The 25869-nt window shown below is 45.1% G+C and overlaps 1 protein-coding gene across 3 annotated transcripts in view; it reads left to right on the top strand.

Annotated features, from left to right (window-relative positions):
- REV3L (REV3 like, DNA directed polymerase zeta catalytic subunit) overlaps positions 1-25869 on the top strand; it is a 235884-nt gene that overhangs the window by 189729 nt on the left and 20286 nt on the right. For all 3 annotated transcript variants that reach the window (XM_068231311.1, XM_068231310.1, XM_068231312.1), the window contains 2 exons: positions 2105-2349; positions 11280-11388. In XM_068231311.1, the coding sequence (XP_068087412.1) occupies positions 2105-2349; positions 11280-11388 (354 nt within the window). The remainder of the gene's footprint in view (positions 1-2104; positions 2350-11279; positions 11389-25869) is intronic.

Here is a 25869-nt window from a genome sequence, read left to right as displayed (position 1 = left end):
TAGAAATCCATGCATAACATTCTCAGGCATCTCAAGAAATCATTAGATAGTGCAGATTCCTTCTAAAACTGTTGTATAATAGGAGGAGCTAGGAAGGTCTCTCAGACAGTGCAGTGTGTGAGGGGAATTGCTGTTGCTGAGGTAACCAACACACCTTCTGTATTGATAGCAGCAGGCTATGAGGAGGAATTCAGCAGGGGGGGAGGAGCACATCAAAAATCATGTATAGCCTGCACTCTGCAATCATATCTAACCAGAAGTTCTACATCTGTAGAACTGCTATCAAGCAGTTCTTAATCTGCGCCAGTTTAGGGATGGGTTTGCACTTTTCTTAACTCTAGTGCAGCTCTAGAAATTCATGCTAAACTACCACTATTACCTAGGATTTAAGACGGTTCTTATTAGCAGGCAGAACTGTTCTCCCTGCTGGTTAGAACAGATTAACCCTCCTGGTGGTCTATTAAAAACCGCCAGGATGCAGCGCAGCAATTTTTTGTTTTTTTTATATCATGTAGCGAGCCCAGGGCTCGCTACATGATAGCCGCTGTGCAGCGGCATCCCCCCAACCGCTTCGATTGCCACCTGTGATAAGGAAATCCCATTCAAAGAACGGGATTTCCTGGAGGGCGACGGGCGGGATGACGTCACCGACGTCGTGACGTCATTGGGAGTCCTGATCCACCCCTCAGCGCTGCCTGGCACTGATTGGCCAGGCAGCGCACGGGGTCGGGGGGGGGGCGAGCGGCGGCGATCAGAGTGCACACGCAGCTAGCAAAGTGCGGGGTTACCGCCAGGAAGGTTAAAGAGGAACTCCAGTGAAAATAATGTAATAAAAAAAGTGCTTCATTTTTACAATAATTATGTATAAATGATTTAGTCAGTGTTTGCTCATTGTAAAATCTTTCCTCTCCCCGATTTACATTCTGACATTTATCACATGGTGACATTTTTACTGTGGGCAGGTTATGTAGCTGCTGCTAGTTGTTTTGGCTGTTAGAGACAGCTGTAAGCAGCTATTTCCTGTCAGTGAACATTGTTACATTGTGTCAGTTTGCCAGGAGCACCGCTCTTGTGGGAGGGGTTTCACCACAATATCAGTCATACAGCGGCCTCTGATGGTCTGTTTGTGAAAAGCAATATATTTCTCATGTAAAAGGGAGTATCAAATACTGATTGGGATAAAGTTACATTCTTGGTTGGAGTTCCTCTTTAAGAAGAAAAAACTGTCGATAATGCATTAATAAATCTCCCCCTGTGAACCTTGCTGCATTGTGGGAAATAGCGGTTTACAGCTGTTTCCAACTGCCAAAAAAGCATGCAGCAGCTACATCACCTGCCAACAGTAAAAAGTCACCATTTAATGTCAGAATGTAAATCAGGGATTTAAAAGATTGTACAATTGGCAAACACTGACTAAATCATTTATACATAATTATTGTAAAAATGAAGCACTTTTTTTTATTACATTATTTTCACTGGAGTTCCTCTTTAAGGGTACTTTTACACTATATCAGTTGTAACTGAAAGGACAACTGATGTGCCGTCCATTGTCCATGTTTCCCTATTGCCCCTTTCACATTGTACACTGGAAAATTGAAGCTTCTTTACAATGCACTGCTATGGAGAAAAAATGCATTAAAATGCAACATATTAAGTGTAAAAGGACCCTTAGAGTCTCTAATTCTTGTATTTAACTTCCTATCCCTCTAAGCCAGGCATGGGCAAACTTGGCCCTCCAGCTCTTAAGAAACTACAAGTCCCACAATGCATTGCAGGAGCCTGACAGCCACAGTCATGACTCATAAAGGTAAATGCATTGTGGGACTTGTAGTTCCGTAACAGCTGGAGGGCCGAGTTTGCCCATTCCTGCTCTAAGTGAATTCAATTGAAAGCCACAAAGCTTCATAGAGGTCACATGGACTGTAAAAGAGGAAAAATCTCTCTCTCTCTATCCTCACTATTCAAAATTAAACTTTTATTTTTATTTCCCTTTCCAGATTGTGTATTTATTTATTATTCATCTTAAAGTGTACTTGTACACTTGTACAAGAAAAACTTCACATGTGAATTTTATCTTTTTCAAACTTTTTTTATATTTACCTAGTACCGTGTTGAGTCCATGATGCTGCGCATTGCTAAGCCAATGAATTACATTCCTGTAACGCCCAGTCCCCAGCAGCGATCGCAGATGAGAGCCCCTCAGTGTATTCCACTTGTGATGGAACCAGAGTCTAAATTCTACAGCAACTCCGTTTTGGTTCTGGATTTCCAGTCCTTGTACCCATCCATAGTGATTGCATATAACTACTGCTACTCCACCTGCCTGGGAAACCTGGAGCACTTGGGAAAGTAAGGATTGTGCCTGCTTGTGTCTTTCTTCTTTTGTCATGTGTATGCAGCTGCTGACTGTGCTAGGCTAACAATACACAGACAGCTAACAACACACCTGTCATTAAAGCAAACCGGAAGTGATAGTAAAGTGATGAGTTTTACCAGTACTGCAAATTCTTCACCGGTTGCCAGTAAAATGGAGAATCCATTTATAGAACTTCTTGCTGACATTCACGTCTCTAAACCAAATGGGACCCAAGTACATAGTGGATCTATTGAAACTATATGCCCTTCCATGCACCCTCAGCTAAATTTGGTTATTCCCTGGAACCGCTTAAAACATTTGGTGCATGGGCCTTTCTACATATGGAACTAATTTCCACAATCAGAGAGAGAGGCTCCTTCTCTGGACAGCTTTAAGAAATTGCTTAAAACCCACCTCTTTTCCCGAGCATTTGAGACTGCAGAACGTGGGGTCACAGCACTTTTAGTCCCCAGGGAGAAAAAGATTATAAAAATATTATTAAATTGTAATTTAGAGCTATATTAATAGCTCTTAATAGCTCTAAATCAATCTAAAGTCTTAACCCTTTCATAGTCATTTTGAGCTATACATTCTTAACCTTTCATAGGCAAAAGAGGAAATGGGAACGCAGCCTAGTTCTAAATAAGACCGGGACTGTACAGACACATGCTTATCTCATCATGTTGCATGTCTCTTCAGGTACTCTTAAAATGGCTGCACTGTGATTCTCTTTAGCTCTACTGATTAGAGGAAAGAGCAGCCATTAACCACTTGACCACTACAGGTTGTGTTCCCCTTATGGACCAGAGAATTTTTTAACATTTCAGCACTCCTCCTATTCATTTGCCAATAACGTTATCACTACTTCTCACGCCTAAATTGTCTACAGTTACGTTGTGTTTTTTTTTTTTGTTTTGCCACAAATTGGTCTTTCTCTCAATGGTACTTTTTGGTAAGACTTTTTATTTTATATGCATTTAATGAGAATAATAAAAAAAAAAATGACAAAAGTAATTATTTCTCATTATTTCTTGTGCGCTGGGCTCCACATCGCATTCCAGCTCTCGTATACTTCCTTGTGAAGGAGTAAGTATGTGAGAGCTGGAACGCAATGCAGAGAGCAGCACACAGAGGCAGCAACAAGGGTGAGTTATCACCCCTTGCTGTGGTGTGTATGATTGAAGATTCAGGTTCTGATTGGCAGAATTCAGAACAAGATTTCAAATTCAGTAATGCCGAATGTGCCAACGCTACTTTGCCAAAAAATAATGTTTCAGTAGTTAAAAAAAAAAAAAATCCTGCTCAGGCTCCCACCAAGTCGCTTTGGTTAAAGCGGATCCGAGATGAAAAACTAACTATAACAAGTAACTTGTCTATATATCTTATCTAAAGTTTAGATAGTTTACACAGCAAATGTAGCTGCAAACAGCTCCAATAGAATATGATTTATTCTGTGATAAAATGACAGTGTCCATGTTGTTTGTAAACATTACACACAGGCAAGCTTATCTGCATCTTCAGCACTCAGCCTGTGAAAAAAACCTAATCCCCCCTCCTCCTCCTTCCTCCCCTCTGTCTCTGAAATCTCTGGCTAGTAATACCTCCCCCTCCTACCCAGACTGAGCTCTTATGAGCCCTTGCTACTGTCTGAAAATGCCAAGGCTCTCTGAAAAGATGTTGGTAAGGGTTGTTTAGTTTATAGGGAATTAGAGTATTAAAACAAAAACAAAAAAGTATTATGAAAGGAACACAATTATGCAATGAGTAAAAGTTAATCTCCGATCCACTTTAACCACTTAAGGACCGCCCCCAGCCGATGGGCGGCGGCAAAGTCCGGGCCTAAACGACCGCAATACACCCATCGGCGGGGGCGGCTGCGGGCGTGCTTTTGCGGCGATCGCGCCATTCGTGACGCGATCAGCCGCCGGCGACTGGCTTTGCCCCCCCCCCTCGCGCTGTAACCCGCCGGCCGCTCGGAAGAGCCGGCGGGTTACTAGCACCCGGATCGCCGCACGGATAGAGTATAATAGGCTTTGTAATGTATACAAAGCCTATTATACTGGCTGCCTCCTGCCCTGGTGGTCCCACCAGGGCAGGCTGCAGCCACCCTAGACTGCACCAAGCACACTGATCCTGCCCCCCCCCCTTCCCTCTGATCGCCCACAGCACCCCTCAGACCCCCCCCCCCCTGCCCACCCCCCAGACCCCTGTTTGCACCCAATCACCCCCCTAATCACCCATCAATCACTCCCTGTCACTATCTAAAAACGCTATTTTTTTAACCCTAAACTGCCCCCTGCTCCCTCCTGATCACCCCCACCCCTCAGATTCTCCCCAGACCCCCCCCTCCTGTGTACTGCATGCATCTATCCCCCCTGATCACCTGCCAATCACCTGTCAATCACCCATCAATCACCCCCTGTCACTGCCACCCATCAATCAGCCGCTAACCTGCCCCTTGCGGGCAATCTGATCACCCACCCACACCAATAGATCGCCTGCAGATCCGATGTCAGATCACCTCCCAAGTGCAGTGTTTACATCTGATCTCTACCCTAAACATATACTAAACAAAGAACTGTGCCTGCCAAATACAGAGAATGTCCATATGAGTATTCGCTACCACAAAACCTATGTCAAAAGTCCAACGTTGCTGTGACAGCGCTCCTCTTTCAGCCTAAAAACTAAAGAAAACACAGTCGCACATAGTGCATTACTGCAATCTTAATCAACAGTTATCAAACTCTTCACCCAACAAGTGCACAGGTGGTAACAGTGTGTTCCACTCTCGGTGAGATATAACCCCTTAGATATAGCAGCTCACCAGATGGACACCACCTCAGATTCCAGGTGGGTCTAGCGCGTGGCCTTCAAGCGGCTAACTATCAATCACAGCCTTCACACTTGCTCTGTCAATATGGCTCCAGATTTATTGCACAATTTCCACATGTAAAACAATTTAAAATACACATAGCGTAATCCAGTTTTAAAATCAAAGCAGCCTGCGCAGTTCAGCGCACTCACATGGGTAGATGAAATAAGGGCATCTCGGGCATCACAGCCCACCAATATCGTTCCCCCTTGTAGCGGCACCGGCGTCCCGACACTCCGCTCTCCTTCAGTGTGAACGTACGAACTTCCCGCTACCCTCGTGACGTCAGCGCTCCTGGGTCCGCCCTACGCGTTTCGTCTGGGACGCGGGTTGATGATGCAAATAGGGACGCTTGGTTCACCTCGTGTTACCACCTGTGCACGTGTTGGGTGAAGAGTTTGATAACTGTTGATTAAGATTGCAGTAATGCACTATGTGCGACTGTGTTTTCTTTAGTTTTTAGGCTGCAAGAGGAGCGCTGTCACAGCAACGTTGGACTCTACCCTAAACACCCACTAATTACCCATCAATCACCCCCTGTCACTGATACCCATCAGATTAGACCCTAATCTGCCCCTAGGGCACCCAATCACCCGCCCACACCCTCAGAACGCCCTTAGACCCCAGCCCTGATCACCTCGCCAGGGCATTGCTTGCATCTATTTCCCCCCTCTAATCACACTTTGAGACACCCATCAATCACCTCCTGTCACCACCTGTCACCCCCTAGCACATCTACCCATCAGATCAGGCCCTAATTTGCCCCGTGTGGGCTCTTGATCACTCGGCCAAACCCTCAGACCCCCTTCCGATCACCTCCCCAGTGCATTGATTGTATCTATTTTCCCCTCTAACCACCCCCTGAGACACCCATCAATCACCTCCTGTCACCCCCCTAGCACTCCTATTCATCAGATCAGGCCCAATACAACCTGTCATCTAAGAGGCCACCCTGCTTATGACCGGTTCTACAAAATTTGCCCCCTCATAGACCACCTATCATCAAAATTTGCAGATGCTTATACCCCTGAACAGTCATTTTGAGAAATTTGGTTTCCCGACTACTCACGGTTTTGGGCCCGTAAAATGCCAGGGCAGTATAGGAACCCCACAAGTGACCCCATTTTAGAAAACACACCCCAAGGTATTCTGTTAGGTGTATGACGAGTTCATAGAAGATTTTATTTTTTGTCAAGTTAGCGGAAATTGATTTTTATTGTTTTTTTCACAAAGTGTCATTTTTCACTAACTTGTGACAAAAAATAAAATCTTCTATGAACTCACCATACACCTAACGGATTACCTTGGGGTGTCTTCTTTCTAAAATGGAGTCACTTGTGGGGTTCCTATACTGCCCTGGCATTTTAGGGGCCCTAAACCGTGAGGAGTAGTCTAGAAAACAAATGCCTCAAAATGACCTGTGAATAGGACGTTGGGCCCCTTAGCGCACCTAGGCTGCAAAAAAGTGTCACACGTGGTATCGCCGTACTCTGGAGAAGTAGTATAATGTGTTTTGTGGTGTATTTTTACACATACCCATGCTGGGTGGGAGAAATCTCTCTGTAAATGGACAATTGTGTTTAAAAAAATCAAAAATGTGTCATTTACAGAGATATTTCTCCCACCCAGCATGGTTATATGTAAAAATACACCACAAAACACATTATACTACTTCTCCTGAGTACGGCGATACCACGTATGACACTTTTTTGCACCCTAACTGCACTAAGGGGCCCAAAGTCCAATAAGTACCTTTAGGATTTCAAGGGTCATTTTACGGCATTTGGTTTCCAGACTACTCCTCACGGTTTAGTGCCCCTAAAATGCCAGGGCAGTATAGGAACCCCACAAGTGACCCCATTTTAGAAAGAAGACACCCCAAGGTATTCTGTTAGGTGTATGATGAGTTCATAGAAGATTTTATTTTTTGTCACAAGTTAGCGGAAATTGATTTGTATTTTTTTTTTTTTTCACAAAGTGTCATTTTCCGCTAACTTGTGACAAAAAAAAATCTTCTATGAACTCCCCATACTCCTAACAGAATACCTTGGGGTGTCTTCTTTCTAAAATGGGGTCACTTGTAAGGTTCCTATACTGCCCTGGCATTTTAGGGGCCCTAAACCGTGAGGAGTAGTCTAGAATCCAAATGCCTCAAAATGACCTGTGAATAGGACGTCAGGCCCCTTAGCGCACCTAGGTTGCAAAAAAGTGTCACACATGTGGTATCGCCGTACTGAGAAGAAGTAGTATAATGTGTTTTGGGGTGTATTTTTATACATACCCATGCTGGGTGGGAGACATCTCTCTGTAAATGGACAATTGTGTGTAAAAAAAAAATAAAAGATTGTATTTTTTGTCACAAGTTAGCGGAAAATGACACTTTGTGAAAAAACACAATTAAAATCAATTTCCGCTAACTTGTGACAAAAAAAAATAAAAAATCTTCTATGAACTCACCATACTCGCTAAAGGGTCCAAAGTCCAATGAGTACCTTTAGGATTTCACAGGTCATTTTGAGAAATTTCGTTTCAAGACTACTCCTCACAGTTTAGGGCCCCTAAAATGCCAGGGCAGTATAGGAACCCCACAAATGACCCCATTTTAGAAAGAAGACACCCCAAGGTATTCCGTTAGGAGTATGGTGAGTTCATAAAAGATTTTATTTTTTGTCAAAAGTTAGCGGAAAATGACACTTTGTGAAAAAACACAATTAAAATCAATTTCCGCTAACTTGTGACAAAAAATAAAATCTTCTATGAACTCGCCATACTACTAACGGAATACCTTGGGGTGTCTTCTTTCTAAAATGGGGTCATTTGTGGGGTTCCTATACTGCCCTGGCATTTTAGGGGCCCTAAACCGTGAGGAGTAGTCTTGAAACCAAATGTCGCGAAATGACCTGTGAAATCCTAAAGGTACTCATTGGACTTTGGGCCCCTTAGCGCAGTTAGGGTGCAAAAAAGTGCCACACATGTGGTATCGCCGTACTCGGATGAAGTAGTATAATGTGTTTTGGGGTGTATTTTTACACATACCCATGCTGAGTGGGAGAAATATCTCTGTAAATAGACAATTGTGTGTAAAAAATAAATCAAAAAATTGTCATTTACGGAGATATTTCTCCCACCCAGCATGGGTATGTGTAAAAATACACCCCAAAACACATTATACTACTTCTCCTGAGTACGGCGATACCACATGTGTGGCACTTTTTTGCACCCTAACTGCGCTAAGGGGCCCAAAGTCCAATGAGCATCTTTAGGCTTTACAGGGGTGCTTACAATTAGGCACCCCCCAAAATGCCAGGACAGTGAACACACCCCACAAATGACCCCATTTTGGAAAGTAGACACTTCAAGGTATTCAGAGAGGAGCATAGTGAGTCCATGGCAGATTTCATTTTTTTTTTTTTTTTGTCGCAAGTTAGAAGAAATGGAAACTTTTTTTTTTTGTCACAAAGTGTCATTTTCCGCTAACTTGTGACAAAAAATAAAATCTTCTATGAACTCACCATGCCTCTCACTGAATACTTTGGGATGTCTTCTTTCCAAAATGGGGTCATTTGGGGGGTATTTATACTATCCTGGAATTTTAGCACCTCATGAAACATGACAGGGGGTCAGAATAGTCAGAGATGCTTGAAAATGGGAAAATTCACTTTTGGCACCATAGTTTGTAAACGCTATAACTTTTACCCAATCCAATAAATATACACTGAATGGTTTTTTTTTATCAAAGACATGTAGCAGAATAACTTTCGCGCTCAAATGTATAGGAAATTTTACTTTATTCGAAAAAAAGTCATTTTTTGACAAAATTCATGTCTTTTTTTGATGAATATAATAAAAAGTAAAACTCGCAGCAGCAATCAAATAGCACTAAAAGAAAGCTGTATTAGTGACAAGAAAAGCAGGTAAAATTCATTTAGGTGGTAGGTTGTATGACCGAGCAATAAACCGTGAAAGCTGCAGTGGTCTGAATGAAAAAAAAGGCTCTGGTCCTTAAGGGGCGAAAAGACTGTGGTCCTCAAGTGGTTAAGCAGTGACAATCAAGGTCTGTCTTACGGTAGGTGTGCAATGGAAGGAAGAACAGAAGCATGCATGGAGTATATCACTGGGTGGGAGGATCCAAAACAAGCCCCAGGAGAAAAATAAATATGGCTGTCACCGTTTTATCAATGGCACATTAAAAAGCAGATTATTTTGGCATCTACAGATCTTATCAGGAGTATTTTTCATGGACAATTATCTTTATTTTAGCAGACTCTCTAATGTGTTTCTTATCTTTTGTACACAGTACAGTATAGGTCCACTTTAATACTCTGGAATTATCTCCTATGTTGTCTGATTATACAAGTCCTGCTGAAATATCTTACACTATTACAAAAATCAGGTTCACGTCAGTTTAATCCATTAATATACGTCACATTCTGTCTGTGCAGCTTTTAAGGAGTTAGTTTTTACTACCCATAAAATGTTCTTGTAGGCCGGATCCACACTATAAACGCTTTTGTGAGCGCTTGTGTTTGATTAGCGCTTGCTGAGCGCTCCCATTCACTTTCATTAAAATCGCGGTAAAAATCGACGCAATTGTGTATGCGTGAAAAACATGCGTAACTGTGACGATTTTTACCACGATTTTAATGAAAGTCAATGGGAGCGATTTTTTTAACAAACGCTCAGCAAGCGTTAATCAAACACAAGCGCTCACAAAAGCGCTTATAGTGTGGATCTGGCCTTATAGTTCATTTCAGGGTCACCATTAGAATTCTCTAGGCCCTATGCTAGGAAAAGCAACAGAGGGAGGGGGAAGAGAGGGAAATACAAGCAAATAAAACTGGGGTGGCATTTGAGGCCCCTTTTACACTTGCAGGTGAAACCTTCATTGCATTACCCTATTTTACTGCAAGGGGTTTCAAAAGCAATGGAAGTCTATGGAGACTTTCACACTTATTGTGGTCCATTGCGGTGTGCTGAAACTATCCAATCCAACGCAAGGGCTCCATCCCGTTACTGCAAGCACCATGCATGACGCACAGAGCTTGGGGTAATGCAAGTCTATGGGTGACACGTAGTGTAAACAACGGAACATGGTCCGATGCGTCACGCATGCACGCAACGATGGGCATCCCAGTGACGTATTTCCTGCCCAGCAGAGGGCGAGGCTATACATATGATCCTGTCGGCACACTCGGCCGCACCGTCATATGATAGACATTTTTTGTGTTGCTTGGCGGCAGGTGCACCACAACGGAATGCAAAAAATAAGTGTAAAATCGGCCTGAAGGGAGAGATAGTTTTTAAGTCCTGAAGATGGGCTTTAACCACTTGCCGACCGCACACTCATACCGTGCGGCGGCGAAGTGGTAGCTGGAGGACCAGCGACGCAGACTTGCGTCGCCAGGTGCCTCCCTAATTAATCAGGAAAGGCCGCTCGCGCGAGCGTCCGTTTCCTGTCAGATCACGGAGCGGGTCTCCGTGAATAGCCTGCGAGCCGCTGATTGCGGCTCGCAGACTAAATGTAAACGTAGGAGACATATGTCTCCTTTGTTTACATTGTACGGCGCTGCTGCGCAGCAGCGCCGTAAGGCAGATCGGCGATCCCCGGCCAATCAGCGGCCGGGGATCGCCGCCATGTGACAGGGGACGTCCTGTCACTGGCTGCACAGGACGGATAGCGTCCTGTGCAGCCTGGATCACCGGGGATGACCGGGGGTAGGAGAGGGAGGGGGGGAATTTCGCTGCGGAGGGTGGCTTTGAGGTGCCCCCCCACAAACCTCAGGCAGGCAGGAGCGATCAGACCCCCCCTGCACATCATCCCCATAGGGGGGAGAAAAGGGGGGCGATCTGGTCGCTCTGCCTGCACCCTGATCTGTGCTGGGGACTGCAGAGCCCACCCGGCACAGATCACTAAAAACAGCGCTGGTCCTTAAGGGGGGGGGGGGTAAAGGGGGGGTCATCAAGTGGTTAAGAATGTAGCAAATTTAATTGTTTTCTTTGATAACAAGTCGGTCACTTATTTAGTTATGTTTTGTTATATAATATTCTCAGTTGTGAAGAATTCAAATTTGGCTGCACATCCTTACATGTTCCACCAGACCTTTTGTATCAGCTTCGACATGATGTTACGATATCTCCAAATGGTATTGCCTTTGTTAAGGTAAGAGCTGCTGGCTTTCTTTCAGATTGAATTTAATATGGGGTTTCTGTGTACCCACTGAGAAGTATCCTCCTGTTCTGTTGTGACATCTATAAATCTGACCAAAAGCGATACGGACACTAGTAAAAAAGGTAGAAAGATGGAATCTTGCTAGGTTTATATTGCTGCCCCATCCATTTTAATATGCTGACACCAAAAACTCACATTCTAGTTCTGCGTGTTATTGGAATAGGAAGTGAGAGAGGAATTTTGCTGCTTGGAGCGCAGCTATCAAAATAAAGAAATGGGTCTTGATTTAGGTTGTACAGTACATAATGCCAACAGATTACTCAACCACATCAGATCTTGTTTTTACTTTATGGACCAAATTATCCTTTCCTATGCCAGTATTTTAAAATAAATACAAGTTTAAAATAAAGTAGTATTGATAAAAAACTGTTAACTGAAGATGGTTTATATCTGTGTCCTTATGCCAATACGAGTGGCACAGAAGACATCGATATACTGTAGTGGAGGCACAAGTGATTAAAGTACAACTTGATATGTAGGTATATACCATATTTTCCGCTGTAGACACACTTTCTCCCCCCAAAATGGGGAGAAAAGTCCCTACGTCTTATACGGCAAAGACAGAATCCCTGACTTACGAATGCTCGCCGATACAAGTGTTTGGGGATTCCCTGCCTGTGTTTGCCTGCTCTCCTGCATGCCTCCGCTCTACCCCTCTAAGACAGGGCACGCAAAAGGACACGTGGGGAGACGAGGCACGCAAAAGGACACGTGGGGAGACGGGGCACGCAAAAGGGCACGTGGGGAGACGCGGCACGCAAAAGGACACATGAGGGAGACAGGGCACGCAAAAGGACACATGGGTAGACATGGAGGACAAATGGGGAGACACGGAGCACACAGGAGGACACATGGGTAGACATGGGGGATACAGGATGACACATGGGGCACACAGGAGGACACATGGGTAGACATGGGGGCACAGGAGGACACCATTTGGGGATAGCATGCACAAGACGTTCCTGGAATATGGACGCACTAGGTTTCAAAAAAAAAAATAAAAAATTCCAGTGGTTTTTGCCCTCTAAACCTGGGTCCGTCTTATATTCTTATATGGTGGAAAATACGGTAATGGCTAAGACCTCTACAGAGAATACTGTTTTGACACTTAATACAATTAATCTCTCTCATTTCAAGGGACATAATATCTGCCCAAATGTCCCTATTTGCCAATACACAAAATACCTCTGAAAAAAAAAAGTCAGCAATGTTGGCTATTTTTATTGGTTTAGGTCCTCCTGCTGCTGGTGGTAACAAAAGTCTAGCAATCTTTCTGTAATTTTAAACAGATGTACCACAGTCCAGCTAGGGCCACAATCTTTCAAAAACCCTGGGCCAAAGTATTCCATTATAAGTGATTATATCCAGTAAAACAAACTACCGATGATTCATTGATATTTGTGATTCTTTATCTTTACCCTTTTTTCCCTTTTTAAGGAGAACTCAGTGAAGTCTCATTGGATTGACATTGAACAGGAATAACGTTTGTGGTTTATACCTTTTAAAAATGTTTGTCCTTCAAAATGTATCTCCTACAAAAGTTTCAAAGTAAAGTCTTGTACACGTACTAGATTAAACTCGGCCGTGGGGGCGGTAATGACTGCCTCTGCCAAGAATTTAGCATGTGTACATTGGCCTGGCCCCCAACCCCGCTCGGCAGCTCAGCTAGTGATAAGCCTGGAGGATCAGTTTGCCTGAGCCCTGGCCGAGGGCCTTGTTCTCCCCACTCCCAACATATGATGCTTTTTATGCGCTAATTTGTTGACCCTCCCCTGGCATAGCAGCAGAATGAGGGATGGAGTACTGATCCCTCTCTGGCGACATGCATCACACGTGGGCACTACACGTGGGCACAAGTCTATAGTTTGTGGCCATGACCATTACATCTTAACCACTTCCCGACCGCCGTATATACAATTGGCGGCCGGGAAGTGGACGCCGCAAGGACCGCCGTATTGACAATTGGCGGCGGTCCTTGTATGGGCATGGGCGGAGCAATCGCGTCATCCGTGACGCGATCCTCCGCCTGGCGCCGCTCACCCGCCGCAACATCCCGCCGGCCATACGGAAGCGCCGGCGGGATGTTAACCCGACGATCGCCGCATACAAAGTGTATAATACACTTTGTAATGTTTACAAAGTGTATTATACAGGCTGCCTCCTGCCCTGGTGGTCCCAATGTCCGAGGGACCACCAGGGCAGGCTGCAGCCACCCTAGTCTGCACCAAGCACACTGATTTCCCCCCCCCCCCTGCCCCAGATCGCCCACAGCACCTATCAGACCCCCCCCCTGCCCACCCCCCAGACCCCTGTTTGCACCCAATCACCCCCCTAATCACCCATCAATCACTCCCTGTCACTATCTGTCAACGCTATTTTTTTTTTTATCCCCCCCCTGCACCCCGCTCCCTCCTGATCACCCCCCCACCCCTCAGATTCTCCCCAGACCCCCCCCCCCCCATGTACTGTATGCATCTATCCCCCCTGATCACCTGTCAATCACCTGTCAATCACCCGTCAATCACCCCCTGTCACTGCCACCCATCAATCAGCCCCTAACCTGCCCCTTGCGGGCAATCTGATCACCCCCCCACACCAATAGATCGCCCGCAGATCCGACATCAGATCACCTCCCAAATCCATTGTTTACATCTATTCTCTCCTCTAAACACCCACTAATTACCCATCAATCACCCATCAATCACCCCCTATCACCACCTGTCACTTTTACCTATCAGATCAGACCCTAATCTGCCCCTTGCGGGCACCCAATCACCCGCCCACACGCTCAGATTGCCCTCTGACCCCCCCTTATCAATTCACCAGTGCATTAATTACATCTGTTCTTCCCTGTAATAACCCACTGATCACCTGTCAATCACCTGCCAATCACCTATCACCCATCAATCACCCCCTGTCACTGCCACCCAACAATCAGCCCCTAACCTGCCCCTTGCGGGCAAACTGATCACCCACCCACACCAATAGATCGCCCGCAGATCCGACATCAGATCACCACCCAAGCGCAGTGTTTCCATCTATTCTCTCCTCTAAACACCCACTAATTACCCATCAATCACCCCCTATCACCACCTGTCACTGTTACCTATCAGATCAGACCCTAATCTGCCCCTTGCGGGCACCCAATCACCCGCCCACATGCTCAGATTGCCCTCAGACCCCCCCCATCAATTCGCCAGTGCATTAATTACATCTGTCCTTCCCTGTAATAACCCACTGATCACCTGCCAATCACCCATCAATCACCCCCTGTCACTGCCACCTAACAATCAGCCCCTAACCTGCCCCTTGCGGGCAAACTGATCACCCACCCACACCAATAGATCGCCCGCAGATCCGACATCAGATCACCACCCAAGCGCAGTGTTTCCATCTATTCTCTCCTCTAAACACCCACTAATTACCCATCAATCACCCATCAATCACCCCCCATCACCACCTGTCACTGTTACCCATCAGATCAGACCCTAATCTGCCCCTTGCGGGCACCCAATCGCCCGCCTACACGCTCAGATTGCCCTCAGACCCCCCCCCCCCTTATCAATTCGCCAGTGCAATATTTACATCTGTTCTCCCCTGTAATAACCCACTGATTACCTGTCAATCACCTATCAATCACCCATCAATCACCCCCTGTCACTGCCACCCATCAATCACCCCCTGTCACTGCCACCCATCAATCACCCGCTGTCACTGCCACCCATCAATCAGCCCCTAACCTGCCCCTTGCGGGCAATCTGATCACCCACCCACACCAATAGATCGCCCGCAGATCCGACGTCCGATCACCTCCCAAGTGCAGTGTTTACATCTCTTCTCTACCCTAAACACCCACTAATTACCCATCAATCACCCCCTGTCACTGCTACCTATCAGATTAGACCCCTATCTGCCCCTAGGGCACTCAATCACCCGCCCACACCCTCAGAATGCCCTCAGACCCCAGCCCTGATCACCTCGCCAGTGCATTGCTTGCATCTATTCCCCCCTCTAATCACACCTTGAGACACCCATCAATCACCTCTTGTCACCCCCTAGCACACCTACCCATCAGATCAGGCCCCAATTTGCCCCGTGTGGGCTCCTGATCACTCGGCCAAACCCTCAGATCCCCCTCCGACCCCCTTCCGATCACCTCCCCAGTGCATTGATTGCATCTATTTTCCCCTCTAACCACCCCCTGAGACACCCATCAATCACCTCCTGTCACCCCCCTAGCACTCCTATCCATCAGATCAGGCCCAATACAACCTGTCATCTAAAAGGCCACCCTGCTTATGACCGGTTCCACAAAATTCGCCCCCTCATAGACCACCTGTCATCAAAATTTGCAGATGCTTATACCCCTGAACAGTCATTTTGAGACATTTGGTTTCCAGACTACTCACGGTTTTGGGCCTGTAAAATGCCAGGGCGGTATAGGAACCCCACAAGTGACCCCATTTTAGAAAAAAAGACACGCCAAGGTATTCTGTTAGGTGTATGACGAGTTCATAGAAGATTTTATTTTTTGTCACAAGTTAGCGGAAATTGATTTTTATTGTTTTTTTTTCACAAAGTGTCATTTTTCACTAACTTGTGACAAAAAATAAAATCTTCTATGAACTCGCCATACACCTAACGGAATACCTTGGGGTGTCTTCTTTCTAAAATGGGGTCACTTGTGGGGTTCCTATACTGCCCTGGCATTTTAGGGGCCCTAAACCGCGAGGAGTAGTCTAGAAAACAAATGCCTCAAAATGACCTGTGAATAGGACGTTGGGCCCCTTAGCGCACCTAGGCTGCAAAAAAGTGTCACACATGTGGTACCGCCGTACTCAGGAAAAGTAGTATAATGTGTTGTGGGGTGTATTTTTACACATACCCATGCTGGGTGGGAGAAATTTCTATGTAAATGGACAATTGTGTGTAAAAAAATCAAACAATTGTCATTTACAGAGATATTTCTCCCACTTAGCATGGGTATGTGTAAAAATACACCCCAAAACGCATTATACTACTTCTCCTGAGTACGGCGGTACCACATGTGTGGCACTTTTTTACACCCTAAGTACGCTAAGGGGCCCAAAGTCCAATGAGTACCTTTAGGATTTCACAGGTCATTTTGCGACATTTGGTTTCAAGACTACTCCTCACGGTTTAGGGCCCCTAAAATGCCAGGGCAGTATAGGAACCCCACAAATGACCCCATTCTAGAAAGAAGACACCCAAAGGTATTCCGTATGGAGTATGGTGAGTTCATAGAAGATTTTATTTTTTGTCACAAGTTAGCGGAAAATGACACTTTGTGAAAAAAAACAATTAAAATCAATTTCCGCTAACTTGTGACAAAAAAATAAAAACTTCTATGAACTCACCATACTCCTAACGGAATACCTTGGGGTGTCTTCTTTCTAAAATGGGGTCATTAGTGGGGTTCCTATACTGCCCTGGCATTTTAGGGGCCCTAAACCGTGAGGAGTAGTCTTGAAACAAAAATGACCTGTGAAATCCTAAAGGTACTCATTGGACTTTGGGCCCCTTAGTGCAGTTAGGGTGCAAAAAAGTGCCACACATGTGGTATCGCCGTACTCGGGAGAAGTAGTATAATGTGTTTTGGGGTGTATTTTTACACATACCCATGCTGGGTGGGAGAAATACCTCTGTAAATGACAATCTTTTGATTTTTTTACACACAATTGTCCATTTACAGAGGTATTTCTCCCCCCCAGCATGGGTATGTGTAAAAATACACCCCAAAACACATTGTACTACTTCTCCCGAGTATGGCGATACCACATGTGTGGCACTTTTTTGCACCCTAACTGCGCTAAAGGGCCCAAAGTTCAATGAGTACCTTTAGGATTTCACAGGTCATTTTGAGAAATTTCGTTTCAAGACTACTCCTCACGGTTTAGGGCCCCTAAAATGCCAGGGCAGTATAGGAACCCCACAAATGACCCCATTTTAGAAAGAAGACACCCCAAGGTATTCCGTTAGTAGTATGGCGAGTTCATAGAAGATTTTATTTTTTGTCACAAGTTAGCGGAAATTGATTTTAATTGTGTTTTTTCACAAAGTGTCATTTTCCGCTAACTTTTGACAAAAAATAAAATCTTTTATGAACTCACCATACTCCTAACGGAATACCTTGGGGTGTCTTCTTTCTAAAATGGGGTCATTTGTGGGGTTCCTATACTGCCCTGGCATTTTAGGGGCCCTAAACCGTGAGGAGTAGTCTTGAAACGAAATTTCTCAAAATGACCTGTGAAATCCTAAAGGTACTCATTGGACTTTGGACCCTTTAGCGCAGTTAGGGTGCAAAAAAGTGCCACACGTGGTATCGCCGTACTCAGGAGAAGTAGTATAATGTGTTTTGTGGTGTATTTTTACACATACCCATGCTGAGTGGGAGAAAGATCTCTGTAAATAGACAATTGTGTGTAAAAAAAATTAACAAATTGTCATTTACAGAGATATTTCTCCCACCCAGCATGGGTATGTGTAAATATACACCCCAAAACACATTATACTACTTCTCCTGAGTACGGCAATACCACATGTGTGGCACTTTTTTGCAGCCTAACTGCGCTAAGGGGTCCAAAGTCCAATGAGCACCTTTAGGCTTTACAGGGGTGCTTACAATTTAGCACCCCCCAAAATGTCAGGACAGTAAACACACCCCACAAACGACCCCATTTTGGAAAGTAGACCCTTCAAGGTATTCAGAGAGGGGCATGGTGAGTCCGTGGCAGATTTCATTTTTTTGTCGCAAGTTAGAAGAAATGGAAACTTTTTTTTTTTTTTCTCGCAAAGTGTCATTTTCCGCTTACTTGTGACAAAAAATAATATCTTCTATGAACTCACTATGCCTCTCAGTGAATACTTTGGGATGTCTTCTTTCCAAAATGGGGTAATTTGGGGGGTATTTATACTATCCTGGAATTCTAGCCCCTCATGAAACATGACAGGGGGTCAGAAAAGTCATAGATGCTTGAAAATGAGAAAATTCACTTTTTGCACCATAGTTTGTAAACGCTATAACTTTTACCCAAACCAATAAATATACACTGAATGGGTTTTTTTTAATCAAAAACATGTTTGTCCACATTTTTCGCGCTGCATGTATACAGAAATTTTACTTTATTTGAAAAATGTCAGCACAGAAAGTTAAAAAAAATCATTTTTTTGCCAAAATTCATGTCTTTTTTGATGAATATAATAAAAAGTAAAAATCGCAGGAGCAATCAAATAGCACCAAAAGAAAGCTTTATTAGTGACAAGAAAAGGAGCCAAAATTCATTTAGGTGGTAGGTTGTATGAGCGAGCAATAAACCGTGAAAGCTGCAGTGGTCTGAATGGAAAAAAAGTGGCCGGTCCTTAAAGAGAATCTGTATTGTTAAAATCGCACAAAAGTAAACATACCAGTGCGTTAGGGGACATCTCCTATTACCCTCTGCCACAATTTTGCCGCTCCTCGCCGCATTAAAAGTGGTTAAAAACAGTTTTGAAAAGTTTGTTTATAAACAAACAAAATGGCCACCAAAACAGGAAGTAGGTTGATGTACAGTATGTCCACACATAGAAAATACATTCATACACAAGCAGGCTGTATACACCCTTCCTTTTGAATCTCAAGAGATAGTTTCTTTCCCCCTGCAGCTATCTTCCACTGAAGTGTCAGGCTGTTTCTTCCTGCAGAGTGCAGACAGCTCTGCCTGTATGTAATTACTCAGTATGTGAAAGCCCAGCCAGCTCAGAGGAGGATTTATCCAGCTTGTAAAAGATAAGAGAGAAGAGAGAAGCTGCCCTAATCTAAATAATACACAGGCAGTGTGCAGAGAGGGGCCTGGAGGGGGGACATGCATCACAGAACCACAACACTGAAGAACTTGGCAGCCTTCCAGACACAGGCTGACAAGTCTGACAAGAGAGAGATAAGTTGATTTATTACAGAGATGGTGATAGTAGAACGTGCTGCAGTAAGCCAGAACACATTAGAATAGCTTTTGGAACTTGTAGGATGATAAAAAACAGGATGTTATTTTTGTTACGGAGTCTCTTTAAGGGGTAGAAAGCCCTAGGTCCTCAAGTGGTTAAGACTGGTGTTAACAAGAGAAACAGGTTACAGCTGTCAGAGTAAAAGGATTGAAAATACAAAAGGCTACCTGGGAAAGCAGCTTATCAGTGCTGACACAAAGAGGTGAAGTTAGTACCTTTTATCTCCCCCCTATGATAGACTATGGTCCCTGATGTGCTATTGGTGTAATAGTTAGCATTTATAATTTAATAAATTATGGTAAGCCTATTTGCTAAACTAAACACGGCTGAGGTGGCCAGCTGTCTCTGCCAAGTATGTAGCTTGTATTCAGCAGCCCTAATACATTGCAGAAAGCTCTGGAATGACAGGTCATGTCAGACGTGCACATTGTTTCCTCCCCTACTCCACCCGCCGGAAGCTGTATGCTGCACCATCTGTCCTCCTTTCTTATAGCAACAGAACATGTTACTATGCTATAGCCTAGCCAAACATCTGTCCAGTATCCTACCATAGAGAAGAGAGTGTAGGCAGCGTTTTCAAATACAGAATGCTGCACCTGAATTGATTTAGCTGCAAAGAAGTGCAGAGCTCCAATGGACTATATTACACAACATGCATTCAAACAGGTACAGCAATGGAGGGCGTTAGCTTCAGCAATAATGTGTGCACAAATCATTTCCTACTAGACTTCCCCCCCCCCCCCCCCCCCCCCGGCGGTGACATGCCCCCTCAGGGAAGACCTAGCCACTAACCTAACATTAAAAGCATAACTTACCAGTATCTTACCATGAACTTTACTCTGAGGGATAGAGTCTTGATCCTTATTGACAATAGTCATTGGTTATGTGTACTTAAAACAGGTTACACTTGTAAAAGCATGCAAGTGTATTTTATAAACATTTTCCAAGAATCGGGCCCATATGCAATTCACTTTTTCTCCTGGGTGATATTTTTAAACTTGTCAATAAAATGCCTTTTAAGCCACCAGAAAGCAAGAAAATACTCAAAATAATTTTGATAGTACCTTTTGACCTACTTTTCTGTACATTTTCAGTTGAAAAGTGCTGTAAAGTTATTTTTGGCTGGTAACCAAAACCAACACACATGCCTTTCAAAGCCTATGTTTTGGGTGCATTATTTTTTTATCTGCATTCAACAGTAATAAATTTTTAAATTAATTGCTTGAAAAAGTTATCTTAAAAAAAAGTACCTAGCTAGGCCATGCAAGCATAATATTTCTGTTGTCCACTTTAAAGTGCACCAGAAGCCAAAATAGGAGAGAAAGTTAGATACTTACCTCAGTAGATGATCCAGAAGATTCCCCCATCCCCCTTGAGCTTGCCGTTCCAGCGCCGGACCCTCAGATCCTATTTGACGTTATTTGTTGAATAGGTTTTGTGCAGCCACGTTCGCATCCACGAACAAGCGTGACTCCACTGTGTAGGTGCAAGAAGTAATAAGTTATCAATTATATAGTCACAGCATATTCAGTTATAAGGTGAGGCTAGTGAGAATTGTCTACTCCTGTTTGCAAAGTATCCCCAACTAATAAACCTGACCACTTGATTTCAATAGCAGAAATATTTTTTTTCAGCAGTCTTTAAAGGACAACTGTAGTGAGAAGAATATGGAGGCTGCCATTTTTGTTTCCTGTTAAACAATACCAGTTGCCTGGCAGCAGTGGCGTACCTAGGGTATTTGACACCCGGTGCTGATTATCCACAGACACCCCCCCCCCCCCCCCCCCCCAATCAGGAAGACAACGTGCAGTGTGCTTAGCCGAAAAATGGGGCTACATTGGTGGAGACAAATTTACATGAACCTAGCAATGGTGGGACATTAGATTATGACAGTGGTGGCGAACCTTTTGGAGGCCGAGTGCCCAAACTGCAACCCAAAAGTCACTTATCTATCGCAAAGTGGCAACAGCAATTTAAACTAAATACAAACATTTTAACTCATACGTGAACATTATGGAAAATCCAAGTTGAAAATAAACTGTGAAGATAAACAATTTCATCCATCCTACTCCTGAAAAATGTATTGTTTTAGAAACCCCCTCCCCCCGTTTTAATTTTCTGTTTTAAAAAGCTAAAAAAGTAGGTTTAAGGCTATTGTCTCATATGATTATGATTCAGCTTTTCCCATAGTCTCACAGTTAGCAATCATGAGGCCCCCAACAAGACAAATTCAGCAATCATGAGGCCCCCAACAAGACAAATTCAGAAATCTTGAGGCCCCCAACAAGACAAATTCAGCAATCATGAGGCCACCAACAAGACAAATTCAGCAATCATGAGGCCACCAACAAGACAAATTCAGCAGTCATAAGGCACATAAATAGACAGCATTTCACATAAATGGGCAGAATGCCCCCTTAATATGGTAGACACCTCTCACCTGGCTTCTGAATTCTCCTCTACTGGCTGCTGTGCCTGGCTGGCAATACTGTGTGGACTGAAAGGCCTGGCAGTGATGCTGTGGCCTGGCTGGCGGTGATGCTGTGGCCTGACTGGCGGTGATGCTGTGGCTGGTGGTGATGCTGTGGCTGGCCTGGCTGGCGGTGATGCTGTGGCTGTGCCTGGCTGGTTGAAGTAAATGCTGGCCTGACTGGGGGTGATGCTGTGGCCTTTTTGCCAGCGATTCTGGGCTGGTTGGCTGGTGGTGATGTTGGGCTGGCTGGCCTAGATAGTTTAGGTAGTGAGAGGTGCCCCCTAGTTTAGGTAGCGCCAGGAGCCAGTGTAGGTAGTATAGTAGTCCCTAGTACAGCTAGTATAGTGGCCCCCAGTATAGCTAGTATATTTCCCCCAGCCAGTATAGCTAGTATAGTTGCCCCCAGTAAGTATAGCTAGTATAGTTGCCCCCAGTAAGTATAGCTAGTTTAGTTGCCCCCAGTAAGTGTAGCTAGTATAGTTGCCCCCAGCCAGTATAGCTAGTATAGTTGCCCCCAGCCAGTATAGCTAGTATAGTTGCCCCCAGCCAGTATAGCTAGTATAGTTGCCACCAGCCAGTATAGCTAGTATAGTTGCCCCCAGCCAGTATAGCTAGTATAGTTGCCACCAGCCAGTATAGCTAGTATAGTTGCCCCCAGCCAGTATTTCTAGTATAGTTGCCCCCAGTAAGTATAGCTAGTTTAGTTGCCCCCAGTAAGTGTAGCTAGTATAGTTGCCCCCAGCCAGTATAGCTAGTATAGTTGCCCCCAGCCAGTATAGCTAGTATAGTTGCCCCCAGCCAGTATAGCTAGTATAGTTGCCACCAGCCAGTATAGCTAGTATAGTTGCCCCCAGCCAGTATTATTAGTATAGTTGCCCCCAGTAAGTATAGCTAGTTTAGTTGCCCCCAGTAAGTGTAGCTAGTATAGTTGCCCCCCACCAGTATAGTTGCCCCCAGCCAGTATAGCTAGTATAGTTGCCCCCAGTAAGTATAGCTAGTATAGTTGCCCCCGCCAGTATAGCTAGTATAGTTGCCCCCCGCTAATATAGTTGCCCCCAGTAAGTATAGCTAGTATAGTTGCCCCCAGTAAGTATAGCTAGTATAGTTGCCCCCCGACAGTATAGCTAGTATAGTTGCCCCCAGTAAGTATAGCTAGTATAGTTGCCCCCAGTAAGTATAGCTAGTGTAGTTGCCCCCCGCCAGTATAGTTGCCCCCAGCCAGTATAGTTGCCCCAAGTAAGTATAGCTAGTATAGTTGCCCCCAGTATAGCTAGTATAGTTGCCCCCAGCCAGTATAGTTGCCCCCAGTAAGTATAGCTAGTATAGTTGCCCCCAGTAAGTATAGCTAGTATAGTTGCCCCAGTATAGCTAGTATAGTTGCCCCCAGCCAGTATAGTTGCCCCCATTAAGTATAGCTAGTATAGTTGCCCCAGTATAGCTAGTATAGTTGCCCCCAGGAGGGTGAAAGCAGCGCTAGAAGGAGGGGCAGTGGGGGCAGCGGTGGGAAGGGGGGAATATCCCCCCCCCCCCCCTCACCTGGGACCCCTCTTTCTGCCTCTCTCCCCCTCCATAGCTAACTGTCGGGAAGTGCGGGGCGGCCGGAGGCGTGCTAAGAATTACTCAACTCATTTCCACGTTCCAAGCGTGGAGCGCAGCGTCATGTCGTTACAGGTCTCCGCCTTCAATGCCGCCCACTGTGCTTCCACTAATCAGGAAGCACAGTGGGCGGCATTGAAGGTGGAGACCTGTAACGACATAACGCTGCGGCTGCGCTCCACGCTTGGAACGCGGAAATGAGGTGAGTAATTCTTAGCACGCCTCCGGCCACCCCGCACTTCCCGACAGTTAGCTATGGAGGGGGAGAGAGGCAGAAGGAGGGGTCCCAGGTGAGGGAGGGGGGGATATTTTTCCCCCCCTCCCCACCGCTGCCCCCACTGCCCCTCCTTCTAGCGCTGCTTTCACCCTCCTGCTGTGCTGCTGTGGGGGATCGTGGTGACATCCCCCTGGGTGTCTGACACCCGGTGCGCCCCGCCCCCCTGCGCCCTATGATAGGGACGCTACTGCCTGGCAGCCCTGCTGATCTATTTGACTGCAGTAGTGCCTGAATCACACCAGAGACAAGCATGCAGCTAATCTTGTCAGATCTGACAATAATGTAAGGAGCACCTGATCTGCTGCATGCTTGTTCAGGGTCTGTGGCTAAAAGTATTAGTGGCAGAGGATCAACAAGATAGCCAGGTAACTGGTACTGCTTAAAAGGGAATAAAATATGTCAGCCTCCATATCTCTACCGTTACAGTTGTCCTTTAAAAGCGTATTACAAGCATAGGTTGAGCAGCATTCAAAGATTGGCTGCAACAACTGATATAGATAGAATATACTTTTAACCGGCGGTGAGTGAAATCTACGCCTTGTTTGGAGGCTGTTATTCCTGCCAAGGTGTAGATTTCACTCACTGCAGCGCGTTCTTGCTGCTCCCGCAGTTCTTACCGCTGTCTGCTTCCCACAGCTCACTCGTCCTGCTGTCTGTATGACAGCAGAGCTGTGAAAGCATGTGAAAGGCTAATACAAAGTGGTGTACCCGTGAGAAGTGGAACGAAAATCATACATGATTCCAAACATTTTTTTACAAATAAATAACTGCAAAGTGGGGTGTGCGTAATTATTCAGCCCCCTTTGGTCTGAGTGCAGTCAGTTGCCCATAGACCTTGCCTGATGAGTGCTAATGACTCAATAGAGTGCACCTATGTGTAATCTAATGTCAGTACAAATACAGCTGCTCTGTGACGGCCTCAGAGGTTGTCTAAGAGAATATTAAGAGCCATGAAGTCGAAAGAGCACACCAGACAGGTCAGGGTAAAGTTATTGAGAAATTTAAAGCAGGCTTAGGCTACAAAAAGATTTCCAAAGCCTTGAACATCCCACGGAGCACTGTTCAAGCGATCATTCAGAAATGGAAGGAGTATGGCACAATTGTAAACCTACCAAGACAAGGCCATCCACCTAAACTCACAGGCGAACAAGGAGAGCGCTGATCAGAAATGCAGTCAAGAGGCCCATGGTGACTCTGGACGAGCTGCAGAGATCTACAGCTCAGGTGGGGGAATCTATCCATAGGACAACTATTAGTCGTGCACTGCACAAAATTGGCCTTTGCGGAAGAGTGGCAAGAAGAAAGGCATTGTTAACAGAAAAGCATAAGAAGTCCTGTTAGCAGTTTGCCACAAGCCATGGGGGACACCGCAAACACGTGGAAGAAGGTGCTCTAGTCAGATGAGACCAAAAGGGAACTTTTTGGCCAAAATGCAAAACGCTATGTGTGGCGGAAAACTAACACTGCACATCACTCTGAACACACCATCCCCACTGTCAAATATGGTGGTGGCAGCATCATGCTCTGGGGGTGCTTCTCTTCAGCAGGGACAGGGAAGCTGGTCAGAATTGATGGGGAAGATGGATGGAGCCAAATACAGGGCAAACTTGGAAGAAAACCTCTTGGAGTCTGCAAAAGACTGGAGACTGGGATGGAGGTTCACCTTCCAGCAGGACAACGACCCTAAACATAAAGCCAGGGCAACAATGGAATGGTTTAAAACAAATCATATCCATGTGTTAGAATGGCCCAGTCAAAGTCCAGATCTAAGTCCAATCGAAAATCTGTGAAGATCTGAAAACTGCTGTTCACAAATGCTGTCCATCTAATCTGACTGAGCTGGAGCTGTTTTGCAAAGAAGAATGGGCAAGGATTTCAGTCTCTAGATGTGCAAAGCTGGTAGGGACATACCCTAAAACCTAGGTTCTCAACGTGCGGTACGCGTATCCCAGGGGGTACTTCTAATGGTTCTTGGGGGTACTCAGGCTTGATATACTTAGCCAGGAACAACAAATTTAGAGTTTTAGAAAATGATAAATCTTATTTTTAACAACCCCAAATTAGT

The sequence above is a fragment of the Hyperolius riggenbachi genome, chromosome 4, assembly GCF_040937935.1.
Source record: "Hyperolius riggenbachi isolate aHypRig1 chromosome 4, aHypRig1.pri, whole genome shotgun sequence".
Classification (NCBI taxonomy): Eukaryota; Metazoa; Chordata; class Amphibia; order Anura; family Hyperoliidae; genus Hyperolius; species Hyperolius riggenbachi.
The sequence above is the reverse complement of the archived record's forward strand: the minus strand, read 5'-3'. Positions and strand labels throughout refer to the sequence as shown.